The sequence below is a fragment of the Chroicocephalus ridibundus genome, chromosome 13 (assembly GCF_963924245.1).
Source record: "Chroicocephalus ridibundus chromosome 13, bChrRid1.1, whole genome shotgun sequence".
NCBI lineage: Eukaryota > Metazoa > Chordata > Aves > Charadriiformes > Laridae > Chroicocephalus > Chroicocephalus ridibundus.
This window is the reverse complement of record NC_086296.1, coordinates 4,386,523-4,411,830: the sequence shown is the minus strand read 5'-3', so window position 1 is coordinate 4,411,830 and position 25,308 is coordinate 4,386,523. Positions and strand designations below refer to the sequence as shown.

Genomic DNA, 25,308 nt, shown 5'->3' with positions numbered 1-25,308 from the left:
GAAACACCGACTCCTGCTATACAGTGCCCAGTGATGTCTGTTTATAAATATTACCCATGTGTATAGCAGAAAATACTCAAATAGCTATTTGGAGAGAAGGCTTTTGATTCCTTTTCCCCTAACACTTCTCTTATTTTTCCAACAATTATTTTTCTCCCCACACACATCACTGTAAAGTCAGCAAGTTGCTTTATTCTTTTTCATGGGAAACAGAATTGATCCATGCAGCAGAAAGGAAGAGTGATGCTTCCGCAGCTGCCACCTCCCTTTCACTAGGTGTCAGCATTGCTACTCCTCCACACGGAGCTTTGCAGAAGTAACACATAAAGAAATTTTTAATCTTTAAAACTGCATATTGCACCATCATCCGAGACAAAGGTGTTTGAGAAGGAAAACGAGGGACATTTCTGCTCCGCAAAGCTACATACAGTGCAGTCAAATGTGTGTTCCGTTATGAGGAAGTTAAGCCCAAAATCAAAATCACAACCTCTGTCTTAAATGATGAATGCTAACCTAGCTTATGAAATACGTCTCCTAAGACCACATTCATATGCAGTTTCAACATAATTGACTGCAATTTTATAAGGCACATTCATTTAGACCTCAGATACTTACCTCCGTTAACTACTCTTTGATCTGCTCCAGAGTTAGGATTGAATTCTGAAGTGTGGGATCCAGACCTTGAAATTGGTGGGCCCGATCCAGACTGGCCCATCCTTGGTGAGTTTTGTCTTCCACTTCCCCAGGACAGGACATCTCTATTCCTCTGTCCAGGTGGAATGTATTTATTTTCTCTGAAACACAGCAAATTTCTATCAGTGTTAAGACAGGACTGAAAGACAATGAAAAGTACCTGATCAAGTGCTCTGCCGATATTTTCTATCTTTCTCAAATCAAGCTAAAGGAAAATCCTAAATACTATCAGATGTTGACCTAACATTCACCTCATGAATTGGCTTTTGATACTGACCACACAGTCCACGTTCTATGAGCCCACAGACACTGAATGATTTAGTACTAATGCCTGAAATTCTCCGTGACATACTGAAACCACTGCCCTTTCCTGTAATTTGGTATGAATTCACCACAGTGACATATCAAAATGGGGAAGTCTGTTTCACTACAGAGATAATACAGGGCCAGGCGGAGGTGTACACGTTCACATGAGTGCCAAAAACAGCACATGATTGTTTACCCAAGGTTCCTAACCTAATGAGCCCTGCTGAAAAAGCACAGTTTCAATGAGTAAATTGCTACTGTACCAAAATATGCACATCATTTAAATAAAAATACTATTCACAGTATATGCAAGTACCTAGTGTTCACACCATGTCCTTCTCGTTCATTAGCATTTCTCTGAACAGCAGTATATTTTTCTTCTTCTGTTCTTTCATCATTTTCCAAGGCAACCCGAGCTTTGTATTGGGCACTTGATTCAATTTCCTCTGCTAATTGAGTTGCTCTGGCTTCCCGTTTTAAAAACTCTTCTGAATTATCTCTTTCTAATGGCACCCTAAAAGACAATGGAAAGGAAAAGAATCTCTGAAATGCATTCAAAAGCACAAAGGAGCTACAAAAATTACATAGTGTTAATTCTAACCAAGTCAGAGTAAAAAAACTTGCTTTTAAGTCAGCAGACTCACTGACTCGCTGTAAGTATGTCAGTATTCCTGAACTGGTTTGATATTATATGCAAATTTAGTGTCATTTACCTGCCTGGAGAGGTCAGGGTGCAGAGCTTTTCCATAGGACTTGCAAAATCCCCAGTCCCTAAAGCCGTGCAAAGGCTCCAACTTTTAACACAGTTGAGTATATTCATAATAAAAAGCCTTAGTCTGTTGCTTAGATAGGAAGCTACCGTAAAAGACCAAGTTTGAATTTCTTCAGCTATTTACACATTCCGAACAGACAGAAGAGTCCCCAATCCTACTGAAATTAGAGAGTTACATGCTTAATTCTTTGATAATTCCAGACGTAGAATTTCAGCTCTTGCTGTTATGAATAACTGCAGGAAAGGTGAATGCAGTACATGAGAGCACGGGATGAGAAACCCATGACTTATTTGCCACGTCCAAGGACCTCAAAACCATCCATTCCATGTATCTATATGAGGTAATAGCATATCACAAAAAGCATATGTAGCTCCCTTAGGAAAGCCACCAAGTAGGAATTAGCAATGAACTACTGAAAGAGATAACTAGAGATGGACATCGCACCTGGCACTTCCTTCTGTCCACCCACGGTTTTGGTTTTCACCTGTTCTAATTTTTGTTGAAGTACAGGTTTTATAAAACAACTTTGCGCTTTGTCTTTGATTCTAATTTTGAGTTCCAAGAGTTGTTTCATCCAACCTTACTTCAGAATAAACTACATAAAAATACAGAACACAGTTGAAGCTGGACCACACTACGCTGGGCATTATATAATCACTACTGCACATATTTTGAATAATATAAAAATGAAGAACAAAGAAAGCGGGTGGAGATACAAGCCAAGCATGAAATAATATATGCAAGATTACTCAAGTGTTGGTCACAGAAGTAGGAAAACAAGTGGCTTTGCCAAATTCCAAGCCAGTGCTCAGCTACTGCATCACAAGTTTTTCCCCCCACATACATTTTTGGCCAGCTGGAACATTTAGCAGGACATCTACCTTAACAATGGTAACTGTGAGGACACTAAATAAAAACCTTACCCTTCAGCGTAAAGCTTTGGCTCAAATAAGATACGCATACAAACCTCGCTCGCCCTGTATTGAGCACACAGACAAGAGAGGAGAACACCCAACACATCCTAATTTATTTAAAGTGACTGAAAAAAATGAAGGGATGTATGCAGTAGGACTGATGGCAATCTAATTAAGCAAAAGAATGATTGTACATTTTCTAACAGGGAAAGGGCCCTTAAAGAAGAAACACAGGGCTGGGCAAGATGACATTGTTCAGAACCCTGTTGATGGGAGAAGCAGGTACAGCAGCTGATGAACATACTAATGCAGTACGCTGCTAGAACACAAACCTGTACCCTTGTGCAGTTTGACAAACGGTACCTGCTAACACTTAGCTCCAGGAAGAGAAAACAATCAACCAATAAATCCTTTACAATCCTTCAGCTGCAGATATAAGCAGTTAGCTACACTGCTGCTCGTCACATACTTGGAGAATCAGGAAAAGAGTTTCCCAGTTTAGCAGACTGATACGCCAAGAAGCTGCTCGACTAGGAAACAAGGGAATTTGTCTCTGGCAATTTAAAGCCACCTTCATGTTTTTAATCTGTTTCCATTAATATCCATGAAGCAGAAAGATGGAAGACTAAAGTTCAAAAGTACAAAAAGTACTTAGAGCAGTGAACTATACGAAAGAACAGCTTCCCCAGGATTCAAATATAAGCCGATTAAACCACTTTGATTATCACCATGTTACAGGTCTATTTTAACAAAATAGTAAAAATAAGATCGTTGAACCAGAGACCTGTAGACAAGTGCTCCAATTCTACATAAAAATCAAAATATTCACTGCAATTCCTGGATGTTCAAAAATTAGTTTACGCTTTGGGGGTTAAAAGAGTGGGAAAACATAAAAAACATTTCACAATGGCTGTTGAACATCTGCAATTAATTTGTTTTGCAGTTGCAGTTAACATTATAGCTGCAGACTACTGGGAACAGGTCCACACTGCCAAAATAGCCAGAGCAAGCTTTATACTACTTCTATCTTCAGGTTACTACTACACTGTAACTGAAACTTTAGTTTAGATCTGGAAAAGTCTGTTAAACAAGTTATCCACAGCACACAAGTCCCCCTCAAATATCAACCTTTCAACATTCCAGTAACAATCAGATCAATTGACTCAATAAAATTAGGGTTAGTCAAACTGTTGCGCTAGGTTAAACACAAACTATGGGTATAGCAGCCATGTAGAGACAGATTATAGTTTCACAATTTGGTATTTTCCACCTTATTCATAAAAGATTTTCTAAGAAACAAGCATTATTGCATGCCTAAATTCAGAAAATATTGCAATGGGAATGAACTGTGCCCATTTAAGGGAATATATAACGGTTACTACATCTAACTATTCACAGAACGCTGGCAAGATTTCTTAAGCACTATTCATTCATTGCTTTTTCAGTTATTCGATTCCACAACTTTAGAAAGCATGTAAAATTATCTTCAGAATATAAAGTTTGTCAAGCCAGGGAGAACATTAAATACAAATCTAGTAACAAAATATTTTGGAACTTACGTATAAGAAGATAAACTGCTGTCATAAGTTGATACTACACCATAATTTTCTTCATTGTAACGAAACATGTCATTGGGATCCCATCCATTAGACTAGAAGAAAATGATGCTTGTTTTTCAAAATGACACTGGAAACACATTCCCTTAAAATTAAGGGCTGATGGCAGAAGTTAAACCTCTTGCCCTTTTTCCTGGGCCTATGAATTCACTGTCCAGATTATAATAAAGTTACTAAAGCCACAATTTATTTCAGGGAACTTTGTTCGTCAGATGCACAGATTTTTACCTTCAAAAGCCAGTTTGTTGTGTGGTGGTGGTGTTTTGAGTACCATGCCCACCCTGTACTAGAAGATTACTGGCTAGCAAGAAATAAAATACATGAATGCCTTTTCCAGAAAGTGCAAATTGACACTTCTGAACATTTTAAGTGTCCCTCGCTGTGGCAAGTGCGGAACCTTTCCAAATGCACTAATGCAATTATCTGAGACACACACACCACAGGCAGAAGACCCCTGTTGATCTGCACAACTTCCCCACTTTAGTGAAATTGCTATTACAGCACTCAAGCACAACGATAAATGTTTTGAATGTTCTATAAAAGCACTGACAGTATTAAGTATTCTAATAATCTCAGCTGTACAATATGTACACTAAAATTGACAGGATAACTGTTCTACCTAAAGTTAACACGCTCCACAGTAACATGACTAGATTCTCCTCTAATCAGTAATATTATCTTCTTTCTTTAACATACTGCAGTCTGAATACCTTGCTAAAAAGAATTCATGGTTGAGTAAAAGCTGACTTGCTATGATATATCAGGAAATGTCATTTAAGGCCATGTTCCTCATCTAACGATTCATAACCATGTAACTGTGCTTATTAAGTCATGGGTCAGACTTCCATTAATTTCCTTCATCTTAGCTCAGAGACAGTTAGCTAAGCACAATTTCGCCATAATTTCCAAATGCAATGATAGTCAGACAGGAATGCTCTGATTAAACGTAAATCACTTCAGAGTATTGCTGAATTTGGAGTCCGTGAGTCAAACAAGTCCCTTACCACAGCAGCTGCCATTTGTCAACATTTGCCAAAAGCGGCATTTCAAATCCAGCTATTCTTATTCAAATTGTAAAAAAAGTACTGTGGCAGCTGCTAGCAAAGGCTGAACATATATCCATACAATGTAGCCCAGCAATTTTAGTCAAACGTTCATTACTAGATTAAAATTAAGGAATCGTTGCAAGGCATGTCCAGAGAAATCGCTTATTTTCTATAGACTGCCACAGATGATAAAAAAGCGTTACTTACAACATCTGTCTCTAATGCCTCAAGCTCCTCAGTAGCGGTGGTCTCTCCTCCATCCCATGGTTCAAGATCCTTCTCCTTGTGTTCACCATTTACTTTAGCACTGATGGCTGAATCAGTAAAAGCATCTACAAGGGAGTGGGGAGGGATGGGGGTGAAATCAATTTGGTTAAGCACAGAAGACATTGTACACGCTAGTTTACCTGAGGAACAACCCAATACAGCTGAATCGCAGGCACGTTAAATATCATTCACCTTCTCTTGTAGTTGCTGTATTCAACAGGACTGCGTTGGAAAGGTGCCTAGTTCATACTTAGGATAACTATGGAAGTACAGACTAACTTCTAATATACCAAAGAATAGCAGTAATTACTTTCAGTTATTTCAAAATATTTTACACAAACTACATGGATGTTTTTGAAAAACAAACAAATAAAAAACCCCAACTACCTGAGGATCCCCATTCCTCTAGAAAACCCCAGACTTGTATAATATGCTTTTCCAAACAGCCCAGGCAACTGCACGCTAACATATTATGCAAATATCAAAAAAGCATGAATGTAACCCAATCCCATTCCCTAAATAAATGGGCAGAATGAAAGTTTCCCTTCAAATACCCGAGTTTCTTCTCTTTCCACAACTCTTCAGCACACCAGCATGCACGCACACGCTTTTACTCCCTTTGTAGCGTAACTCAATTATCCATTAGCTTGGTGCACCCGCTCACTGCGAGATGAACAGAGATGTCCTCTTTCCGGCAAGAGCTATTCAAAAAGCAGCTCACCCAAATCGCACAGCGAGATTCTGAAACTCTCTACCTCTTGTTCTCAACAACATATGAAAATAAATACACCATTAGGTGCATTAAGCAGTAAGGGTCTGCTATTTTTTATATAAATTATAAAAAAGTCTATAAAAAAAATAAAGATCATGAGCTTTTATTTTCACTTGTTCATGTTTCATTCAAACCAGACTCAAGAAGGAATAATACTAGAATGTTAAAATGCTGTTAAAAAAAAAATAATGTACAAAGCCATTCATCAAGGAAGCCAAGCTTTTACATTTGTAAGCAACTAAATCGCAGAGCTGCCTGCAAATTCTTACATTGCTTAAACAGAAGGAACTTTAAAAAAATAAAATAAGCTTGTTATAAGCTTATAAATAAATAAATAAGCCTAAAATAAAAAAGCCTTCAATCTAGAATTTCCTATTATTCTACTGATAAAATAAGGAGCAAACATTTCAGGCTTTAGAAAAGATGAGAGGAAACCACCAGGCAGTGCCAGACATGGAAGAATGTGGCTTAAATTAACTTTTGGCAAGATCTGAAATCTTACTAAGAAAAATGAACTTTAAAGCCATCGTGAAAAGAATTCACAACGTATAAAGTTGGCCACTGATGTTACAGGTTTTAAACATTTTTTAAAGGAGACTGCTGACATTACTTATTACTCCTGTTTTACCCAATTTCACAGTGAATTTTGCACATCCATTGGTATGATCCATCCTGAAAGTTAACTGTGCATAGTCTGTCTAGTAATATGCAGCACTATCTCATGAAATGCTCGCTCAACTCATACACAAAGACCAAAGGAACTATGGGTAAGCAATTAAGCATTGTTAATAAGCTTATATGAAACAAAACATTATAGAAAATGTATGAAAAATAAGATCTTATTAGCTAAACATTCATTTCAAATACAAAAGAATCAGTAAAATAAGAAAAGAAAGCCAAATGAAAGAAAGACACCTAACCAGGCACACCGCTGTTAGGGCTCGTGTGAAATTGCAAAAACCTGCGTCAATCACCTTGCGAGATGTCACAGTCTGCCAACCCAAGCTGTGACAATACCTACACAGCTGGAGGTTAACACTGGAAAGAGAGATTATATTTTAGCTCCTCACTAAATGCAATGCCTTTAGCAGGCACGTTCTGGGATTACTCGTAAATTCTCCCGAAACAGAGCCGTCGTTATCACGGTACTACCTACGTGCTGATGCAAAATTTCAATCGTTGCATTTTCAACTGTTCAGAATAGGTAAAAATCAAGGGTGAGAACAGAAGTCACCAACTAACTGCAAGATAGTCTAAATGATTCTGTGAAGTTACGCATGCATGTTTTATAGTGCCATAAATGTGCGAGCAAAGATATTAAGTTTCCGTTATATATTATGGTAACAAAAGCATTATGAAAGGCAAGATGCAGAGACAGAGAGTGACTGCCAAAAAAGTTACCTGTTTCTGAAGGAACTACAACAGATATGGAGAGAGAAAAAATTGGAAGACGTCAGATATAAATACAGGTGGATTTTTTCACATTATATGGCTGAATTCAGGCAAAGCTTTGAGTCGCTCTCACAGACATATTCAACCTGATTATACATCTCCCACCTCGCAAAGATCATTTTCATAGTAAAACTTCAGGAATGTTCCCACCCATTAACAACCCAATGCATTTCCCCATTTCGCTTCACAAAAAAACCCCTCCAAATAGCCTGTAGATGTCTAAGGTATACCAACTTCAAAGAAAACGTCTCTGTTTCCCTTCACACAAACAGCTTTTAAGATATACTATAAAAACAGAAGATACATTTAAATTTCATCTGAAACTACATAGTAACACAGTTCTACCTCAATCCACAGTTAAGTAGTAACAAAACAGAACATTTAACAGCGAGGCAAGAGTAAAGCACTTGTATTTGGAAACTCTACATTTACCGTATCCAGACCCTGTAGCTCACACTGCCATAACCCAGACAGACCAGTGCTGCTTCTGTGCTTAACATCATTAATTCAGTGTTTCATGTCTGATTCTCTCAGATTTTACACCACATGCAAGCTGGAGGCTGCTTATGTCAGTTAGGAAACTGAAATTTGCCTCTACGCTACTTCATTGGAGAAGAGTTCCCTCTACTGCCAGTGAGATTAGATAAATATGAGTTAGGAGGACTGATAACAGCACCTGGTGGAGGTAATCTTCTGTGTTTCTATTAATTTCTATTAAATTACTTCAGACAAACTCCATACACTACTGGGCTATTTCGGATACCATGAATAAAATACTCAGTTAAGACTCATCTATTCAACCCACTGATTTTCTTATTTAAAAAGCCACATAAACATTCAGCAGGGTTCTTTTAAAAATTATAATGATAAAGATGAACTGGGGGGAAGAAAAACAAGTCAAAACAAAATCTCCACTACCTAATGAAGGCTACAGATCTGAGTAAAGCGTGAACAGTCAATGCTAAGTTTCCCAGTAGGATCCAGTATACCATGGGGCACAGCAAGCTTCACTGCTCTTCCTTTCTCTCTCACTTTAGAATGAAAGTCACAAGTGAGACTGCAACATCAGTTTAACCTCTACAACTCAAAGAAAATCCACTTCGGAGAAATTCAAGTGATAAAGGCAGACTTCTAGTCAGACAATATGGTCTCATGAGCATCCAGGCAAAGTTTAAATGTAGCAGAAGGGTACCTCAAGGCACACATCGCTATTTTCCTGGAACAAACAGCTAGGCAGGCACGTGGCACACCAAGATTAAAAATGCGGCAAGTCAAACAAGACTTTACCAACATTAGCGAGCAAGAAAAGTGAGAACATTTGTAAAAAATAAATTCACCTAATTCCAAAAAAATACTGCTCTTAAGATTATTAGTAAAGTAGCAGCTAAAACATGAAGTGCTGCCACGAGTGCCGACTGGCAGTAATAACAGACAAGATACTGACTGCCCAGGCTCTGCCTCCCCCTTATCTGGTGCCTCATATCTCTGAGCTGTTGAATGAGCAATTCACATGACACCTTGACACAGCCAAATTTTTAATCAATTCCTTTTCTACGTGGTAAAACCCAAGTTAAAGATCAAATGAAAACTGGTCAAACAAAGAGCTTGAGCTGTAACACTCAATTAGCCCCCACTGCCTCTGTACCTGCTTAATGTGACATCTCCTAAGCAAGGAAGTTTAGACATCAAAGACCTTGCTTCTTGTTTTAAAGCCTGTTAACTGGAAAAAAAAAATCCCAAGGACAATTCTATGCAACAGAAATTCACATTAAGTAAAGGCAAATTAAAAAAACACTCTGAGAAAAACTCAGTTTAGGCAAATTCTTCAAGTATGTGCTATTAAATGAGTTAAAGAAAAAAATGCCAGAATAGAGCAATTAAGAGACCAGGTTTAATTAATTTCAGTGTTTAACATGTTTGTTTTCGCAAACATATTTTGAGCTACTACTGGTGAAGAGCACAAATATGCAATTAAGTAAAACTCTGCAGTTCAAATGCTATTAAACCAATCGGCGTTACGTGCCAAAGGTGCCCGTGCTGCACACTGCGAGCTTTAATAAGGTTTAGCATGGCCCAAAGTAAACTGAGGTTTCATCTTAAAGGTTTCAACAGTAAACTCTCATTTGTTTTGTAACTACTTACTACTGATTTGAAACATTAAAACCAGTTACAACCAGCTTTGCAGAGCCAACATTTCCTTCCTTTGTTCATAATATGCCTACTGCTATTCCCCTTGCAACACTTTCTCTGGAAGGATGCCACTTTCAGTGCTAATTCAAGGAAAAACTGAAATAGCCAATTCTCTTCTGCCTGTTTTTTCACTGGATTTTAGTAGTTTTCTCAGAGTGCAGCAATGGTGCCAAAAACACAATAAAAACATCGTAGAAGCCTTTTACTTTAACAGTAGTTATGATGTTGAATTGTCTTGTCTTTAAAGAGAAGCCAAGAAGGCAATTCTGAAGCCTTACTCAAATTTGAATCATATGCAAACAGGGACTCTCCACTGATCAGTGCTTAGGACTAGAGGAAACACTGCTGGAAGCTTGTTCGGTAGGACACGGGAGAAATATACCCTGTTTCAATCATGCAGCGCAAGTAATCTGGCAACTAGGAGATCTAGGCACTTCACATGCTAATGTACAGCCAAGGATTTCAATATGCACATTCGAGTGGATTTTTAGCAGTCGATTCCCACTACCGCAGGCAGAAGACAGTGCCTGTCCCTCTTTAAATGCAGACCGAATAGTCTGAAAGGGGGATGATGGGTATAATACAATTTCACCTGAGCCTTCCAATGCATGTTTCATTCATCAGCCTGCCTGTAATGCAGAAAGCCCCAATTCCACAGTGAGAGACCCTCGGGTGACTCCTTTCCATTTGTTTTGAAGCCTAACAGGAATCTAGACGAGCACAAAGTCTATGCAGACTGACAGAGTTGCAAATAAGGGCCCAGGAAGTAGGGACAGATTGATTTATTAAACATAAACTGTTAGAACGTCCCTATCCATGCAGACATACTATTTTTTCTCCCAAGCCTTCCAATTTCTACAATCTGGGCAGGCAGCACGCTTTCTCCACTGGTGCGTTTAAAGGTGCCATGTCACACTTGGCACAAGCAAATCTAAGACCGCTGCTTCCAAACGGGGTGGTTTCACCCACCCTGAGCCCAGACGATCGTTACCTCCCCTGCACTCGCACCACTGACGTAGCTGCAGGACGAATTATCAGCTCACTGCTCCAAAGCTGCACAAGCCTGATAGCAATGGAAGATGCTTGGCAGGCTATTTCAGATGGTTCTTTCAGAGACAACTGTATTTTCCACTCCTCACATTCCCTTTCTCCCCACCTGCTGCTCTTTTCCTGTACTCTTCCAGTCTCTCCTGTCTGACTTGGTCAGGCAGGCAGACAGTGCAGCTAACACCTCTGCTATTCACGTCTGAGGGCAAGTCAGAAGACCAAGACCCACAGTCAGGAGCACCCTTTGTCCACACTCCTCCAGCTCAGCAGAGAAGCGAATGCCAGAATAAAAATCCGTAGAACTCCAGATACTTATTCTGAACCAGGAAATCAGGGTGCACTAAAATTTCCAAAAGAGTATCTTTTGCAGAAATTATGTTTACTTCAAGGCCTCCTCAAGTCTAGTAATCTCCCAAGGGGTAGGAGAAACTATATACAGAGACCCCAACAAATCCTACTGCAGGTGAGCATCTCCTATGGCAAGAGTGCTTGGGAAGTGCCCTTTTGTTTGACTACATTTTTAAGGAAGTAAGAGCAAGATGCCTTTCCAACCAAGTATGCCCAAATTACCTACGAACTTATCTGTGAAAGCCAAAACCCATTGATTTTAAATGCCAATTTAAATGGCAATATGGCAATTTTAAATGGCAATTTTTAAATGGCAATTTTAAATGGCAATTTTAAAATATTTGCTCCTGGGTAAGTGCAACACTGTCAAAATTCTCTAAGCACCAAACAGTAGGCATTCCCAGTACAAACACGGCAAGGAGCACAATCTCCTCACCTAGGAGTTTAGACTCAGTTTTTACTATGAATCACGCAGGTTTATGAGACTCGGAACGATGAAGATTAGGGTTTATTTATAAGAACAAAAGGCTGGCAGCTCCTGCATGCATGTTCATACACTTCCATTCTTTTGAATCCTTGCTTATTTAATTTCCCAAGAAGCAAAGGGCCCTTCATTGCTCTAATTTCCAGGTGTGATCAGAGACTGACTTAACACTTTCAAGTGTCATTTCAAGATATTACATTTTTGAGACAAAATGGAAAGCAGATTAATTTACCCACTACAAGTTATCAAATTTTGCAGCCTTCCAGTTTATCTTGCTCCAAGTCTCTACAGCTTTATTTCAGCTCTCCTCTCCAGCTACTTAAGAGATTTAGCTTCGAAGACATTCCACCTAATAAAGCAAACCGAGAGACTGTTCAACCTGAAGCAGTAATTTTCTTCTAGAAGACTTCCATTGAGTAATTATTCCTAGAAGTAGTAGTATATTCTTCACCCTGTCTGCTCAAAATCTTTAAAGATTGGGTAATGGAGGCCCCAGTTTGCATTTACATTGAAGTGACGTTCATAGCAGACCCATTATAAAACAATTCTCGTGTAATTTAAATTCAAAGTCCCAACCAGAACCTGGAACTTATCTGCATTTCAATGCTACATTCACTCTGACATTATGCATCTTCTTCTGGGAAAAGCAAATTCCTTGAAACAACAAGCCTCTCATTCCTCAGCTTTAAATCAGGCAAGAACATATGCACGTACAAACACAAGGTGAAGAGAGAAAGAGCTCATTAAATGTCCACCAGCCCCTACGCATCTCTAAGTCACCGCTACATGGGAATAAAGGACATGCGTTATAATAATCACAGCTCCCAGTGACTGTCATTGATCAACCTGGAAACGTACACATATGCAATTTCGCTCTGTGGCACAGAAAGCTATGTATTCACTTTTATTCTTTAAATATCCTTAAAAATCCTTAAAAACTCCAGCAAGTCAGGAACCTAAGTGTGAAAACCCTTGAGATTTGCCACCCAAAAAATACTAACAATAAAAAAAAAAAAAATCTGCAGAGGAACTAGAGCTGTCTTGACTTATGAGCCTTTTAGGTTCCAGAAAAATAATTAGGGTCTTGAAGATTAGACATTAAAACAAAAAAGTACGAAGACTGCCTGTAAAATAGTTTAATTCTGACAGTTTCAAGTCATGTCTTCAAGATTTTAAGACCACTTGCCTGACACCTAAGTTGTTCTGTATTTTGGAGAGCCTTACCTATAGATCTACAAGGAGTAAAGCAGAAATTAAAAACACAAACAGTGGATTTTCCTAAAGAATTTTTAGCTGTTTGCAGTACTATTTTTAGAGTATTTATATGAATGCATGTTTAGAGACAAGTTACTTAACTAACTATAGACTTCATATATATACCAACTCTGAACAATAACTTTTTTATAAAGCATGTGTGTATTCATAGCTTCTCATATAACATTTAATAGACTAATTTAGAAAGACAATTACAAAAAAAAAAATCTCCCACAAAATTCTGTAAAATGTTTTATACCACCACTAAGGATTTGCTTTCCGGACACCTAGAAAAGCCGTTCAAAGCGGTGCGCCCTCACAGAGGTTCTGCGATCCATTTTTTGATAAATTACTAATTTTGGGAGGTACTGCGCACCTGCTCTTTCCATTGACTTTAACAGGCTATTTGGATTCTCCATGCTCATTAAGAATTAACAGTCTAAATGTGAACTTCAGGTTTTGGATTCTAAAACATTTACTTTGAAAATCTTGACTTACGATCTTAAGACATAGAAAGCTTTAAAAACAAGTATACCTCTTCTCGCATAATTGGTATCCATATCCTTAAAATGCACCATAACAAAATCTGAAGACTTGAACAAGATACTCTCTAGTATGTCTTCGCGTTTTGGCCCCAAACTGGATTCTGCAGTTTTCCGATGAGCAGCATCAAGCACTAAATCACACTATTAGAGATATAAAAAGAATACGCTACCTTAATGCAGAATAAGCTACTCCATAACTTCACGTACTTACAAAAAACAGACATTTACAATAGTTTGCAAAAATGAATCTGCTTGTGTAAACCTAGACAGGAATAGTCAAAATAATTCATAATACATATCCAGATTTTAATCAAACATTGGTTATTCAGTATCAGGATATTTTAAAATAGAGAACAGCCAAAATGAAAAAAATTACCTTAGGACTGTAGGTTTTAAAAACTCCTTCATATATACCACCATTTTTCACCTGTACTTCACATTTGGATCCCTAAAATGCAAGAAAAATGAAAATACAGCTTTCTACCAGCCTGACAAATGACATTTGAGTGATTTTCTCAAAGATATATCTTTTACGTAAGTACAATGTGTCAAAATACAGCTCAGTTTTTAGTCAGATCTACTCATTGAGTATTTGCCCATTTATAAATACACCACTGTGTTCAGCAGATGCAAACAGCTGGGTGTGTACCAAAATTTGTTCTGAAGGGATTTAAAGATACTCACAGAAGCATATTTGGTACTCACAAGACTCTTGACCAGTTATGCATACAAACAAGTCCTTGTGCAAAAACAAAATCTGTGTATGTGTTGGTACAAATAAGGATGAAGGCTTATCCTGGACTCTAGCAGATGTGGGACGGTCTCTATTACTTCATTTTGGCATCTCAGGACTTCCCTTAAAATTTGGGGGAGAGAGGCTTCCATTCCCTGTACAAAGACTCATTTTATTTATCCATAACCTCTCTAAAGACAGAAAATTCAAAGTAAGACCAGCGTATGTAAGGAATTTGCCCTACCTCTGCAAATTGTATTTGAGCCTTTTCAAGCCGAAAATACAGAATAGATAATACTGTGATTCTCTGAAGTCCAATCTTGGGCAAGATGCCTACTGTTAAAGTTTAATATTCACTCCATTATATTGCAATTAGTGGACTAGTTAACAATTCTATGTCACTATAGAAACTGTTTACCCTCCTTCCAAATATGAAGACTTACAACAACTGACGTAAGTATGTGAACCATTCTCATGTTTGCATAGATGCCATCAAAAGAAATCTGAAAAATAAAAAAGACACTGTCAAGAATATAGGAGAAACGCTTCTAACAATTCAAAAAGTCAATGCTCCCAAAAATAACGCAGGCTTTCATCAGCACATACTAGTTCCTCGAAACACTGATCCAAAAACCTTACTCAGTCAACACACATAGAACTTAGGTCAGATGAGATTTCCAGAGGACCCTTAACCCCTTTTTCTGATCAGTTAAAAGATCGGAACTGCCTTTTAAACAAGACAAACATTACGGAGTGTCCCTAGTGTCACTCAGTAAGGACATTCTCTTGCTGGTTGGGTGAAGGTTGTATGCACAGACTCCTAACTGGAAAAGCTCTGCGAACACCCCTCTCTGGTTTAAGACCCATCAAGAGGATAAGGTACTCCAACTGCTGTAGAAGTAAAAAGGTGCTTTCAGGGCCTGCCGAACTACATCTTTTCATCTAACAGACCTGACTACGTGCATTAACAGAAGCTAAAGTCATCGAACCACAGAACGCCAGAGAACTACAAAACCTGTCATAAAATTAGTCAAAAGTACTTCACTGCAGTATCAGAACCGAGATCCTATCGAGGAGAGCTGACCTAGTATCACCCAGGTTCCAGATAACACGCTCACATAAGCACACGTGAAGTGGCACAGATGTCTGTGTTTTGTTGCAAAATCTGGTATTTCTCCTTGTCAACTTCACGCTTGTGAAACAATAGATGCTGAAACATGACTTCACCATATTTTGAGCTTTTTAACTGACAACATATCTTTTAAACTGTCAGCTACTTAATTCACTTACTCCTGCATGTTAACCATGCTCCCTGGCCTAAAAAGGCACGTTTAAGGACGTTCCTATGCTCAACACTCAGTATGGAGGACGTAAAAACTAACATTTTTAGGATGTTTAGTGTTTGCATGTGACCTTTTTCACCACTCTTCCTCAAAGCTTCTTTATTTCTACTGAAGAGTCTCGGTATCTTCAACAAACATTTATATAAGTAAACTGTAGTCCTTTTAAACCTTCCTACTTCTGCCCCATTCCCCAAAATTAGTTATCCTTGAAAATCAGGCCAATAACAAATTAGCAAATATTTGATTAGTGCAGTTCAAAGATTCACTCTTTAAATTGAGACCCACGTTGTTAGCTTTGATAAAATTATGTTCTACAAGTCAAGCCACACCTATACTACAACAATATATAGCCTCGATAATAACTAAAGCTGCACATTCAGGTTACTGATAACACTGGGTTAGCTATTTTATAGTAAAGCTAAACAAAATTGCTATTTTTATTTAATTGAATGCTGTCTTACTGTCATCTGTTTAAGGGAGAAGCCAATGTTAAGAGTCTTCAGATAGGAACTAATTCAAAAGCATTGCGTTAAGTTAAATCTTATCTACAACTGTAATTGCAAGAAAATGCAGAAGATTTATATTAATTTAGTCAAAAGTTTAACTGACCCTTCCCCTCTTCACCCTCCCAGGAGACTTAAATGAATGCGAGATGCTACATCTTCAGAAAAGTGTATCTCAGCCTAAAATATTCATCGTGGTATCCAAAGGAAAAAATTGAGAGAATATTCCAGTATCTGCTATTCTTACATTGATACTTGAGTTCACTGTATGTAAATTGTTTCCTCGTATCTAGAAGTGGTACAATGAGGAAAAAAAACATACTTACCGTAGGCTGAGGCGGTCCTTTGCCACTGCTGCGACCTCTGAAATTAAATATATACATGGGATATGATTACAAGAATTGCCGAAACTGGTTAATTTCTTAACAAGTAGGAATTCAAAACCCCACCTTAATTTAGTGTCGAGAGTGGGATCAGACAACTACAGAACCCACAGCATTTACCCTCCGAACTACTGACCTTCAAGCAAGAAACATTGGTTAGTAGGCAAGAGAGTTACCTACAATACATTAAAGGACAAAATGAAGAAAATACTAAGCCGATGTCATTATAAAAATCCAAACATACTACCTTTTAAGCAGAATCCTGTAAGTAAAGCAAATTCCAAAACCAAAAACCACTTTCAGGCCCAATCCCTACTTAGCACAGAGTCCCTTCCCTAAGACGAAACACTCAGTATATCACCACCGTCCCTCTGATTAAGGGCCACCCAAATAACTGACCCATTCTGCAAGCTACAGAGGAGCCCTCATCGTCAGGCCCTGCCTACAGAGCTTGCTTGTAACTACCATCACAATCCAGCAAGTGAAACTAATTAAGTCTGTCCATCCCCTCAAAAACATTAACTACTTTTAATGCAAATCTGTCAATGTGTAGCACTCAGGACACTTCAAAAAGCTTTTAAATTAACCTGTACGCTCTTAAATATCTTGCAAACTGCTATGTAACACTCCGTGCCCTCCACCTCAGTTCTTGCAGTCCCAGCAGCACCCCTGCAGCCAGAAAGTCCACAACAGCCACAATTCTTCAACTTCACTGGCATGCCTTATTTCAAAGTTATGTCCTTGCTTTAAATATTTCTCACAGTGATTTAGATTTGTATCACAACTTCAGGAGTGCACACTGTAATGGGAGGCAAAATTAAGCCTTCTGTTTTATTTTTAAAAAGTCAATTTTTTTAAATAGACCCACCTTACAGATGCACAACCATTTAATTAGAGAGCCAAAGAATCATGTCTATGTTTCAAAATATCCATTGAAATCTAACTGAATGCCAACTGCATTCAATTGCTTTTGAAAACACTATGCTGACGTTGAATGCAACCTTGCTCTCAAAACAACATGTCCTTATAAATAGGGCTCTTCAGTTAGTCAAGAAATCAAAGGAACTTCTCCCAATGAACATAAATATCCCTCCAATAAATTCTGCAGAATTAAGCAAGTCCATCAGAGAACCATGAAAGGCCTTAATGAGGAAAAAATGAAAAACCACTAAACTATCACCTGACTCGTCTAAGAAAACAAGCTTCTGAAACAGAAATGTGGCCTCATACAGCGTCACGCATGCTGATGACATTTGCCGATTGGCAATAACTGCAGATTTCAGATGTCTAGCTGACATTTTCAGAATACTTGCAGAGTACTAATCTCACGAAAAAACCCTACTGCAAATAGCCTTTATTTAATTACCTATCAGCCTTAACTTTCCATACGGCAGCACCACAAGAAGACAAGGAGTCTCACCATTCACTAAGCCTGCCATTTAGCAAGTGGCTACCTACAGCACAGTGAGTCCTCCATGACCCTGGAACATAATTTTTGCATAATATTCAGAAAAATGATCCTCTTCCTTCTGAAAGTCATTTCACAGATGTGAAATACCCAAATGAAAGAGAGGTACAGTCCAGTTCTGATTTTTCCTTTTATTACAAGCAACAGTGTCAACAACATGGTCTTTCAAAGAACATGGCCAAAGTCAGTTCCCTCTGTTGGTCTCAAAGATTTTAGAAGATATTCTTTCCTACATCAGCTATAGAAACGGTCAAAAGTGAAAGAGTTTGCTGTCTTTGAAATAGAAAGCACTCCCATTTTTAGTGACAAGTATTCTTAGAACTTAAATAATTGGGTTGCTAGACTGGTCAGAAAGTTTGGAGTATTCCCTTTAAGCACCAACGTAAGTGTTTTAGATGTTCCATCTCCTACCACATTTCCAAAATTACTGTTCCTACCCACATTTCTTCAAGAAACAGCCTGATTGTGTACATACACATTGGCAAGAGGTCCTAACTTCTACATCAGACCAAGAATAAAGAAATTCTATATACTATTCTGATCTATTCTTTAGAGACCTGACCTCTTGTTTTCCAGCTACAACTGTTAAACACAAACCATTAGAAAAAAGCAAAGACGTTCACCAAGATGAAAAAAGAGACATTCACCAATTCTGCCAATGCTACAATTCAATCAAAACTGTGTGTATCTTCAGCTAAAACCAAGGCTATCAACTTGAGATTTATATTCCAACGGGCGAAAAATCAAGTTCATACTACACTTTCACACATCTTTGATGCATCATATGAAGAAAACTAGGACCTTTACAAAAGCAGGAAGTAGATGGTCTTTTCCAGAAATTTACCAAGATTTAAAACAGAAGAGTAACGCTAAGAAATGGGGGTGAGGGAAACTAGAATGGTCAGTAGCAATTTGGCACTGCTACCTAAAACCACATCTTGATTACAGTAAGTACAGTAAATTAAAAAAAAAATACATTTTTGTATTGCAGAAATGTGGTTAAAGGTAAGCCTGGAAGAAGGCACAGCAGCTTGGCAAATCCAACTTGTAAACCCTTTGCTTTGGGGTAGCAAAGCCACAAGTCAGAAAAATGCTGCACCAAAGTAACGACCAAGCAATTAAACTTAGTAGCCACCTCATCGCAGGCAGAGTTACACCTTAAGAGTGAAAGTCTCCGTAAGGGCTTAATCCCAAATGCTGCACAATAAACATTTTTCCCCAGCAGCAACTTGCAAATTTTTTTCTATTTTTATGAGCACTTACTATCCTATTCCTCAGCATCCCTCACCTCCCACCCTAATGTTTACATGCCAAGTAGAGCGTTTGTATAAGAAAAACAAGGTCACGCATTTATATTTTTCCAGTTAAGTGAAAACTAATGCAAGGGACACGAGTCCTTCCAGGATGTGAAAGTAAGTCTCGGGTTTTCTCTCCAGCAGCATCTTCACTTTGAGACTAAGGAACAAATGCAACCATACTGCAATCAATGTCTAGAGCAGAAGTGCAATTACAAAGACTTTAACAGAGTGAACAGATGTTTCTGGAGCACTGGCTGACATTAGTATAGCTTTGAAAACAAATTTACAGGATACTCTAAAGAACTTTCATTGCAAGTGCAGAGAGCTGGTAAAGCTTTCTTCTAAGGGAGAAATCAGAAGTACAAAGTTTCATTTAAGTGCAGTATTTGGCTGTATAAATCAAATGAACTGAAACCGTCAAATTAAGATTATACAAGAAGTCCTGCAGCATTGTTTTCTGTAGTTTTTCCCCAATACTGGTATGAATAATGTCAACTCCTGTCTCTTTACAAGGTGACAACCTCTGTAGAGTCCCAAGAGGTAAGTAACATGACGCAAGTCTGACCCAGTGCACATCCGTAGCCTGTGGATGGACTTAGTCATTGAAGAATCTTCTCCATGTACACTGCCATGAATCAGCTGTTAAATTAAAACTTAATCAAAAGCAGGTATATAATCTCATACTAGAGTGCATTAAGAGCGATAAGGAGAGAGACCTGCAGTTATCCATTCATTTCGCTCAGCAGTTTAGCACGGTTGCATTAAAACTGACACACACAAAGATGTTAGAACAAACTAGAAAAACTCTGAATGGCACATGTGATCAAACCTCCAGAACAGCCACTTCCATTATATCCGAGCGCCTCAGCACTCGACATTCCCAATTACTGCTGTCTGAACAGAATGGACACCTCTCTTCTGCCCTTTACTTAAGCCTTCAGTTAGACTAATAAAAAAGGATGTCAAGGAAAAAGGAGAAGAGTAGGCAAGAAGTGTTAAATCTCAAAAGCAAGCTACGCAGCATGGGATCATTTCAATTTTAACTCTTCAATGGGCAAAGCCATTTATAAAAGACAGTAACTTACAGTATTCTTAAAGGACTCCCAAGCCCAGTTAGGCAAAAAAGTTACCAAATAAAAAGGAAAAAGACCTTCTGTCACAATTGTAACTAGACATGTAACCATCCAAGACTTGAGTCTGAGGTGTTTTGCCTTCAGGTAAAATAATAATGGGGAAAAATTGATAACAAAAAAGGATGCAGGGCTTGAAAGAATGCTGGGAGGACAGATGCCACTTTCAATCACAGGACAGCTAACCTTCCTGTGCTTGCATAAGGGCAAAACTGAGCTAAACCACAAAAAGTAGATATTAGATAATGTTTTGACTAACACATCAGAGCAGGTTTGTGTATGAGGTCTACGTTTTCTCCAGTTACACTTCAACATGCTATTGGCATCCCCCTACAGCCCCATTTCCCATCTGCCATATTGCACATGCAGTTGCTATTAAACAAACATAGCATTTCACTTAGTGCCTCTTTATAAAAAAGGTATTAATCCTTATTGTTTTTCTTGAACATCTTTAAAGATACCTTAATTTGTGATTTTTCTCCTTACATAAAATAAATTAATATCATGAAGACAAATATGGGAATGTCTTATTTTTTCACACAAGATTTTACCTTTTCTAATATGAAATGCATCTATCCATCATTATGAAACCACGGAAACAAAGGTAGTGAGCAAAGCTGACCCTCTGCTCATTACCAGATGTAGAAGGACCAGGTGCTCAGCCCAATTAAGTCTTACAGTAATAAACACACAGCAGAAAATTAGGTCCAAGACAGTTAACCATCAATGAGACTTCTATCCAAATCTAAGCCTTTAAGAGCAACTTAGCCATGAAACGTAACATTCTTTTGCATCTCAAGAAGATAAGAAAGAGAATGCTAGTACTGCAGGGAAATGAGCTGCAGGAAGAAAGCTTGTCATAAACTGGAGATGTTTACGTTCCTGTTTAATATAATGCTTCAAACTGAAACCAAAATGCAGGCCAGCTAAAACAAAATTAGATTTTTCAAACAGAAAAGCCACTTAGCTTTTAATTTACATGAACAGGTTTGCAACATGAACCATCTTTGAATCTGCACTCCCAAAAGACAAGACTTTTCTTTAGGACAGCAATAGGAGTTCTCTGAAGGTGTTCCACGGGGCTCCATTAGCCTAGGGACTGTGATTTTGCAGACCTTTCATTCAGAAATAACTTGAAAATGTGATTAACAAAAAAAGAGAGCATGAACACCTCTGAGGGAGCACGCCGGTTGTTTTGCAGCCCTACCAGAACTTCCTAAGGACTTGTGAAGTGGAATTTATCCAACAAAACTAGAAAGGCAACACTGGTAGGAGAAACCCAGGGGCTTTAATCTTAAAACTTGAGAGAGGAATTGAAGCTCAGATCCCCTAATCTCTAATCTACTGAGAGAAGTGCTCACGATCATACTGAATTTAAAAAAAAAAAAAAAAAAAAAAAAAAAAAGGCAGCTGTAGGTTTTGTTGCCCTTCACGTTAACCTCTACGGTGCCACTGTGTGTTGGCAGGGATAACTGTTTAGCAAAGCACAGTAAACATCATGTTCCATCTCGACAGCCATATGTAAAAACTATTAAACTATTTCAATGTAGTATTGAGGTATTATTGTTGTTATTTAAGCTTACTTTGTGCTTTTCAACCCTACCAAAGCTTTTCCGCTTCCAGCTCCACAGACTGGTAACAAAGTAAAACCCCATTTCCAGCGAGGTCCAACAATGGGACCACTGTAAATTCTGTTTTATTGCCAAATGCACAAAACTAAGGAAGGATAAAAAGTCAAGTTAAAGAGCAAGATGAATAAAACTTGAAATGAAACTGCTGTGAGTGACTATGACCTTCAAAATTGTTACCATCCTGCTCTGATTGTTTGTTATGAGCCCCAAAGAACTGGAAAAATTCACAAGACTAGTAAATGTATTTTTTTTTTTCACCCTCCTCTCCCTTAAATACGTGTGAATTTTTATAGCTAAAGCTCTTTGAGCAGGAGCAGGATCAGTCTTCCAGAAGCAGTGTGAGGCACCAGGGCCTCTGCAGCGTGTGTGGGGAGGGGGGTGGGGACATGGGGAACCGGGGGGGGGGACACGGGGGAGGGACACGGGGAGGGGGACCCCAGGCTGCGGCAGAACCCCGACTCCTCGCCCCCCCGAGCTCTGAAGCAGCGAAGCCGCGCTCGGAACTACCATTCACCGCCAAGGCCAACTGGCGCTCCCGCGGCCTCCCTTCCCGCGAGAATTTTATTGCGATTTAAATAATAATAACGATAATAATACATATATTTTTAAAATAAATAAAAATCAAGCCGATTACGCTGACTGTGCTCCACCGCAGGCGGGCCTGCACCAGGCAGGAGCGCTGCCCCCTCCCCCGCCCGGGACGGCCCCGCCGCCCCCCGGCCCCGAACCCGCCGCCATCGCGGCCGGCACCTTCCCGCCGCCGTCCCCCCGCGCACGTGCGGCCGCCGGCTACGGCGCCTCGCCCCCGCCGCCCCTCGCCTCCCCCCGCCACCGCCTCCTCAGCAGGCGGGTCACGTTGGCCCGGGGGAAGCGGCCGCCCCTCGCCCCCCACCGCAGGCCCCGCCAGGCCGCGGGGGGCTTCGCCCGCCGCGGAAAAATGGAGGTCCCGCCGTGCCCTCCGCCGTCCCCCCAGGCCGCCTGAAGGGCACCCGGGCCGCGGCCTGGCCTCGCGGCCTCGCCCCGGCGGCACTGCGGAACCGGCGGGCCCCTCGCCGGGCCTGCGTCCGCCCCGCCCGCCGCCATGCCCGGCTCCCGCCCCGCCGGGCGGAGCCCCCCGCGCCGGGCCGGGCCGCGTCCCCCCGCCATGCAGCAGGCCCCGCTCCCCCTCCCGGCCGCGCCGCCGCCGCCCATGGAGGCCGGTGCAGGGGAAAAGGGGGGGGGGGGAAGGAGGCGGCGGGGGAGGGGGAGCGGCGCCCGCGCCGGGCTCTCCGCGGCGGGGCCGGGGCCGCGGCCGCGCCCGCCGCCGCCACGCACCCACCTGCCCATGTTCTGCCTCCCGCCGCCCGCGGCTGACGGGAGGCCGGGGCCGCCGCCGCCGCCGCCGGGGGGCTTGCGGTTGTTGCCGGCGGCCTGCGCTGCCGCCGCCGTTTGCTTGAGAGACATGACGAGAGGGGAAGAGGGACCGGGGGTGCGCGCCGGGACTGGGCGAGGGCCGGGTCCGCGGGGCCTCGCTGCGCTGGCGGGGCCGGGGCGCCGCTGGCTCGGCCGGTTGCTCCCAAACAGTGCGAGCGGGGCGGAGGGAGCGGAGCGCGACGCGGAGGGATCCGGCTGAGGGAGGGGGGGGAAGGAGGGGGGAAGGCCGGACCGGGCCGGCGGGTGAAGGGAACGGCGAGCGAAGGGGCTCGGCGGTCACCCCCGCCGCCTCTCGGGTACCCCCGCGGCGGCAGCGGGGTGGCGGCGGGGCGGGGGGAGCGGCGGGGCGGCGGTAGCGGAGCGGGCGAGGGGGGCGGACTCTTTACGGGAAGTCGGAGGGCGCCGCGGCGGTGCTGCGGCGGGTGAAGGGGCGGAGGCGGGAGGCGGGGAGGGGAGGGGGACACGTGAGGCGGCGGCGCGGGACGGCGGCGGCTCCCGCCGCAGCCCCGGCCCCGCTGAGGGGACGGGCTGGGACCGGCGGTGCCGTGAGGCCGCCACCGGCGCAGCTCCCCCACCCCCAGTCCTCATAGCCCGCGGTAGCCGCACGGGCAAACCCGAGCCGGTGCCAGCCGGGCGGACACCTCCGGCGAGCGCTGCGGGCGGGGACGGAGAGAGGGGGAAGGAAGGAGGGAGGGCGGCCCCGCAGGCCTCGGCCCCTGTGGGGAGCGCTCCCCCTCGCCCGGCTGCGCAGGGGCCTGGGTTGCGGCCTCCGCTCCGGGCCGGCCAGGAGGCTGAGGCCTGGCTGGGGCTGGCCCCGCCCGCCCTCCCCCCGCCGGGCCGCCATCGAGCAGGAGCGGGAAGGCGGCGGGTTGGGCCCGGCAGCGCATCGTTTAAAAGAAAGCGGTCATGGAGAGACAACAAAATTCGGGGGGGGGTGGGGGGGGGTCGGAAAATGGCCGAGCCACGGAGTAGCTGTGAAAGGCGAAATGGAGAACCCCAGCCCCCCCCACCCCCCGCCCTCGCTAGCAAAGCCGCAGACCGGCTCCTGCCTTTTAACCACAGAGATACCGAATTATCGCCACTGAACACATCCCATCGCCCTCCTGCTCGTGGAGCCAGCTGCAGGAAAGCAAGATGGGGCTGAAGGGATTGCCACATCCCTTGCTGGCAACCCCTCAGTATTACGGATTTCTGGGTTTGCTTCCCCACCCCCCAAAAATCGCCGCAGTCCAGAGAAATTAAGTTTTGCGTTGCGCTGACAGACAGAGGATATTTAAGCCCAAGATGCCGGTTTCCCCATCGCTCTGTGTTGTTCCCCATCCACCATCACCGGGCTTCCTGCAGAAATTTAAGGTGCAGCGACTTGGTACCTGCCTTATGCAGAGCGGTGGTTTCCCCGACTGGTACCAATACATGAAAATAAAGTCTGGTCTGTCCTGTTAAAAAAAAAAATAAAAAAATCCATGTACATCTAGGATTAGTAAGAGCAGATGTAACATGAAAACCAAGAGCTAAATTGATTTATAGCCATGGTTACTCAAAATGCTCCGAGTTTATTCATAGAAATGCTCTCGAAATCCCACAGGATTCAAATGTAATAAAAAGGAGCGGTGCTTTTAGGCAGGCATTATTTATACACCTTGCTCGTAAAGCAACAGTTTCCCATGCGGTTGGAAGAGTTGTGGGTGGCAACACACAA

The 25,308-nt window shown here is 41.7% G+C and overlaps 1 protein-coding gene across 11 annotated transcripts in view; it reads right to left on the bottom strand.

Moving 5' to 3' along the window:
- The window catches only part of ATXN2 (ataxin 2), a 52,440-nt gene extending 28,652 nt beyond the window's left edge, over positions 1-23,788 (bottom strand). For 7 of the 11 annotated variants that reach the window (XM_063350874.1, XM_063350875.1, XM_063350876.1 and 4 more), the window contains exons 1-9: positions 23,515-23,787; positions 16,613-16,649; positions 14,884-14,943; positions 14,084-14,155; positions 13,698-13,848; positions 5,556-5,680; positions 4,246-4,337; positions 1,316-1,513; positions 616-794 (exon numbers count right to left, since the gene is read on the bottom strand). In XM_063350874.1, coding sequence (XP_063206944.1) covers positions 616-794; positions 1,316-1,513; positions 4,246-4,337; positions 5,556-5,680; positions 13,698-13,848; positions 14,084-14,155; positions 14,884-14,943; positions 16,613-16,649; positions 23,515-23,639 — 1,039 coding nt within the window. In that variant the 5' untranslated portion in view covers positions 23,640-23,787. Of the gene's footprint in view, positions 1-615; positions 795-1,315; positions 1,514-4,245; positions 4,338-5,555; positions 5,683-13,697; positions 13,849-14,083; positions 14,156-14,883; positions 14,944-16,612; positions 16,650-23,514 lie in introns of those variants that run through there. The other 4 variants (XM_063350880.1, XM_063350881.1, XM_063350879.1 and 1 more) reach the window with 3 other exon arrangements.
- Positions 23,789-25,308: the final 1,520 nt, after the last annotated feature.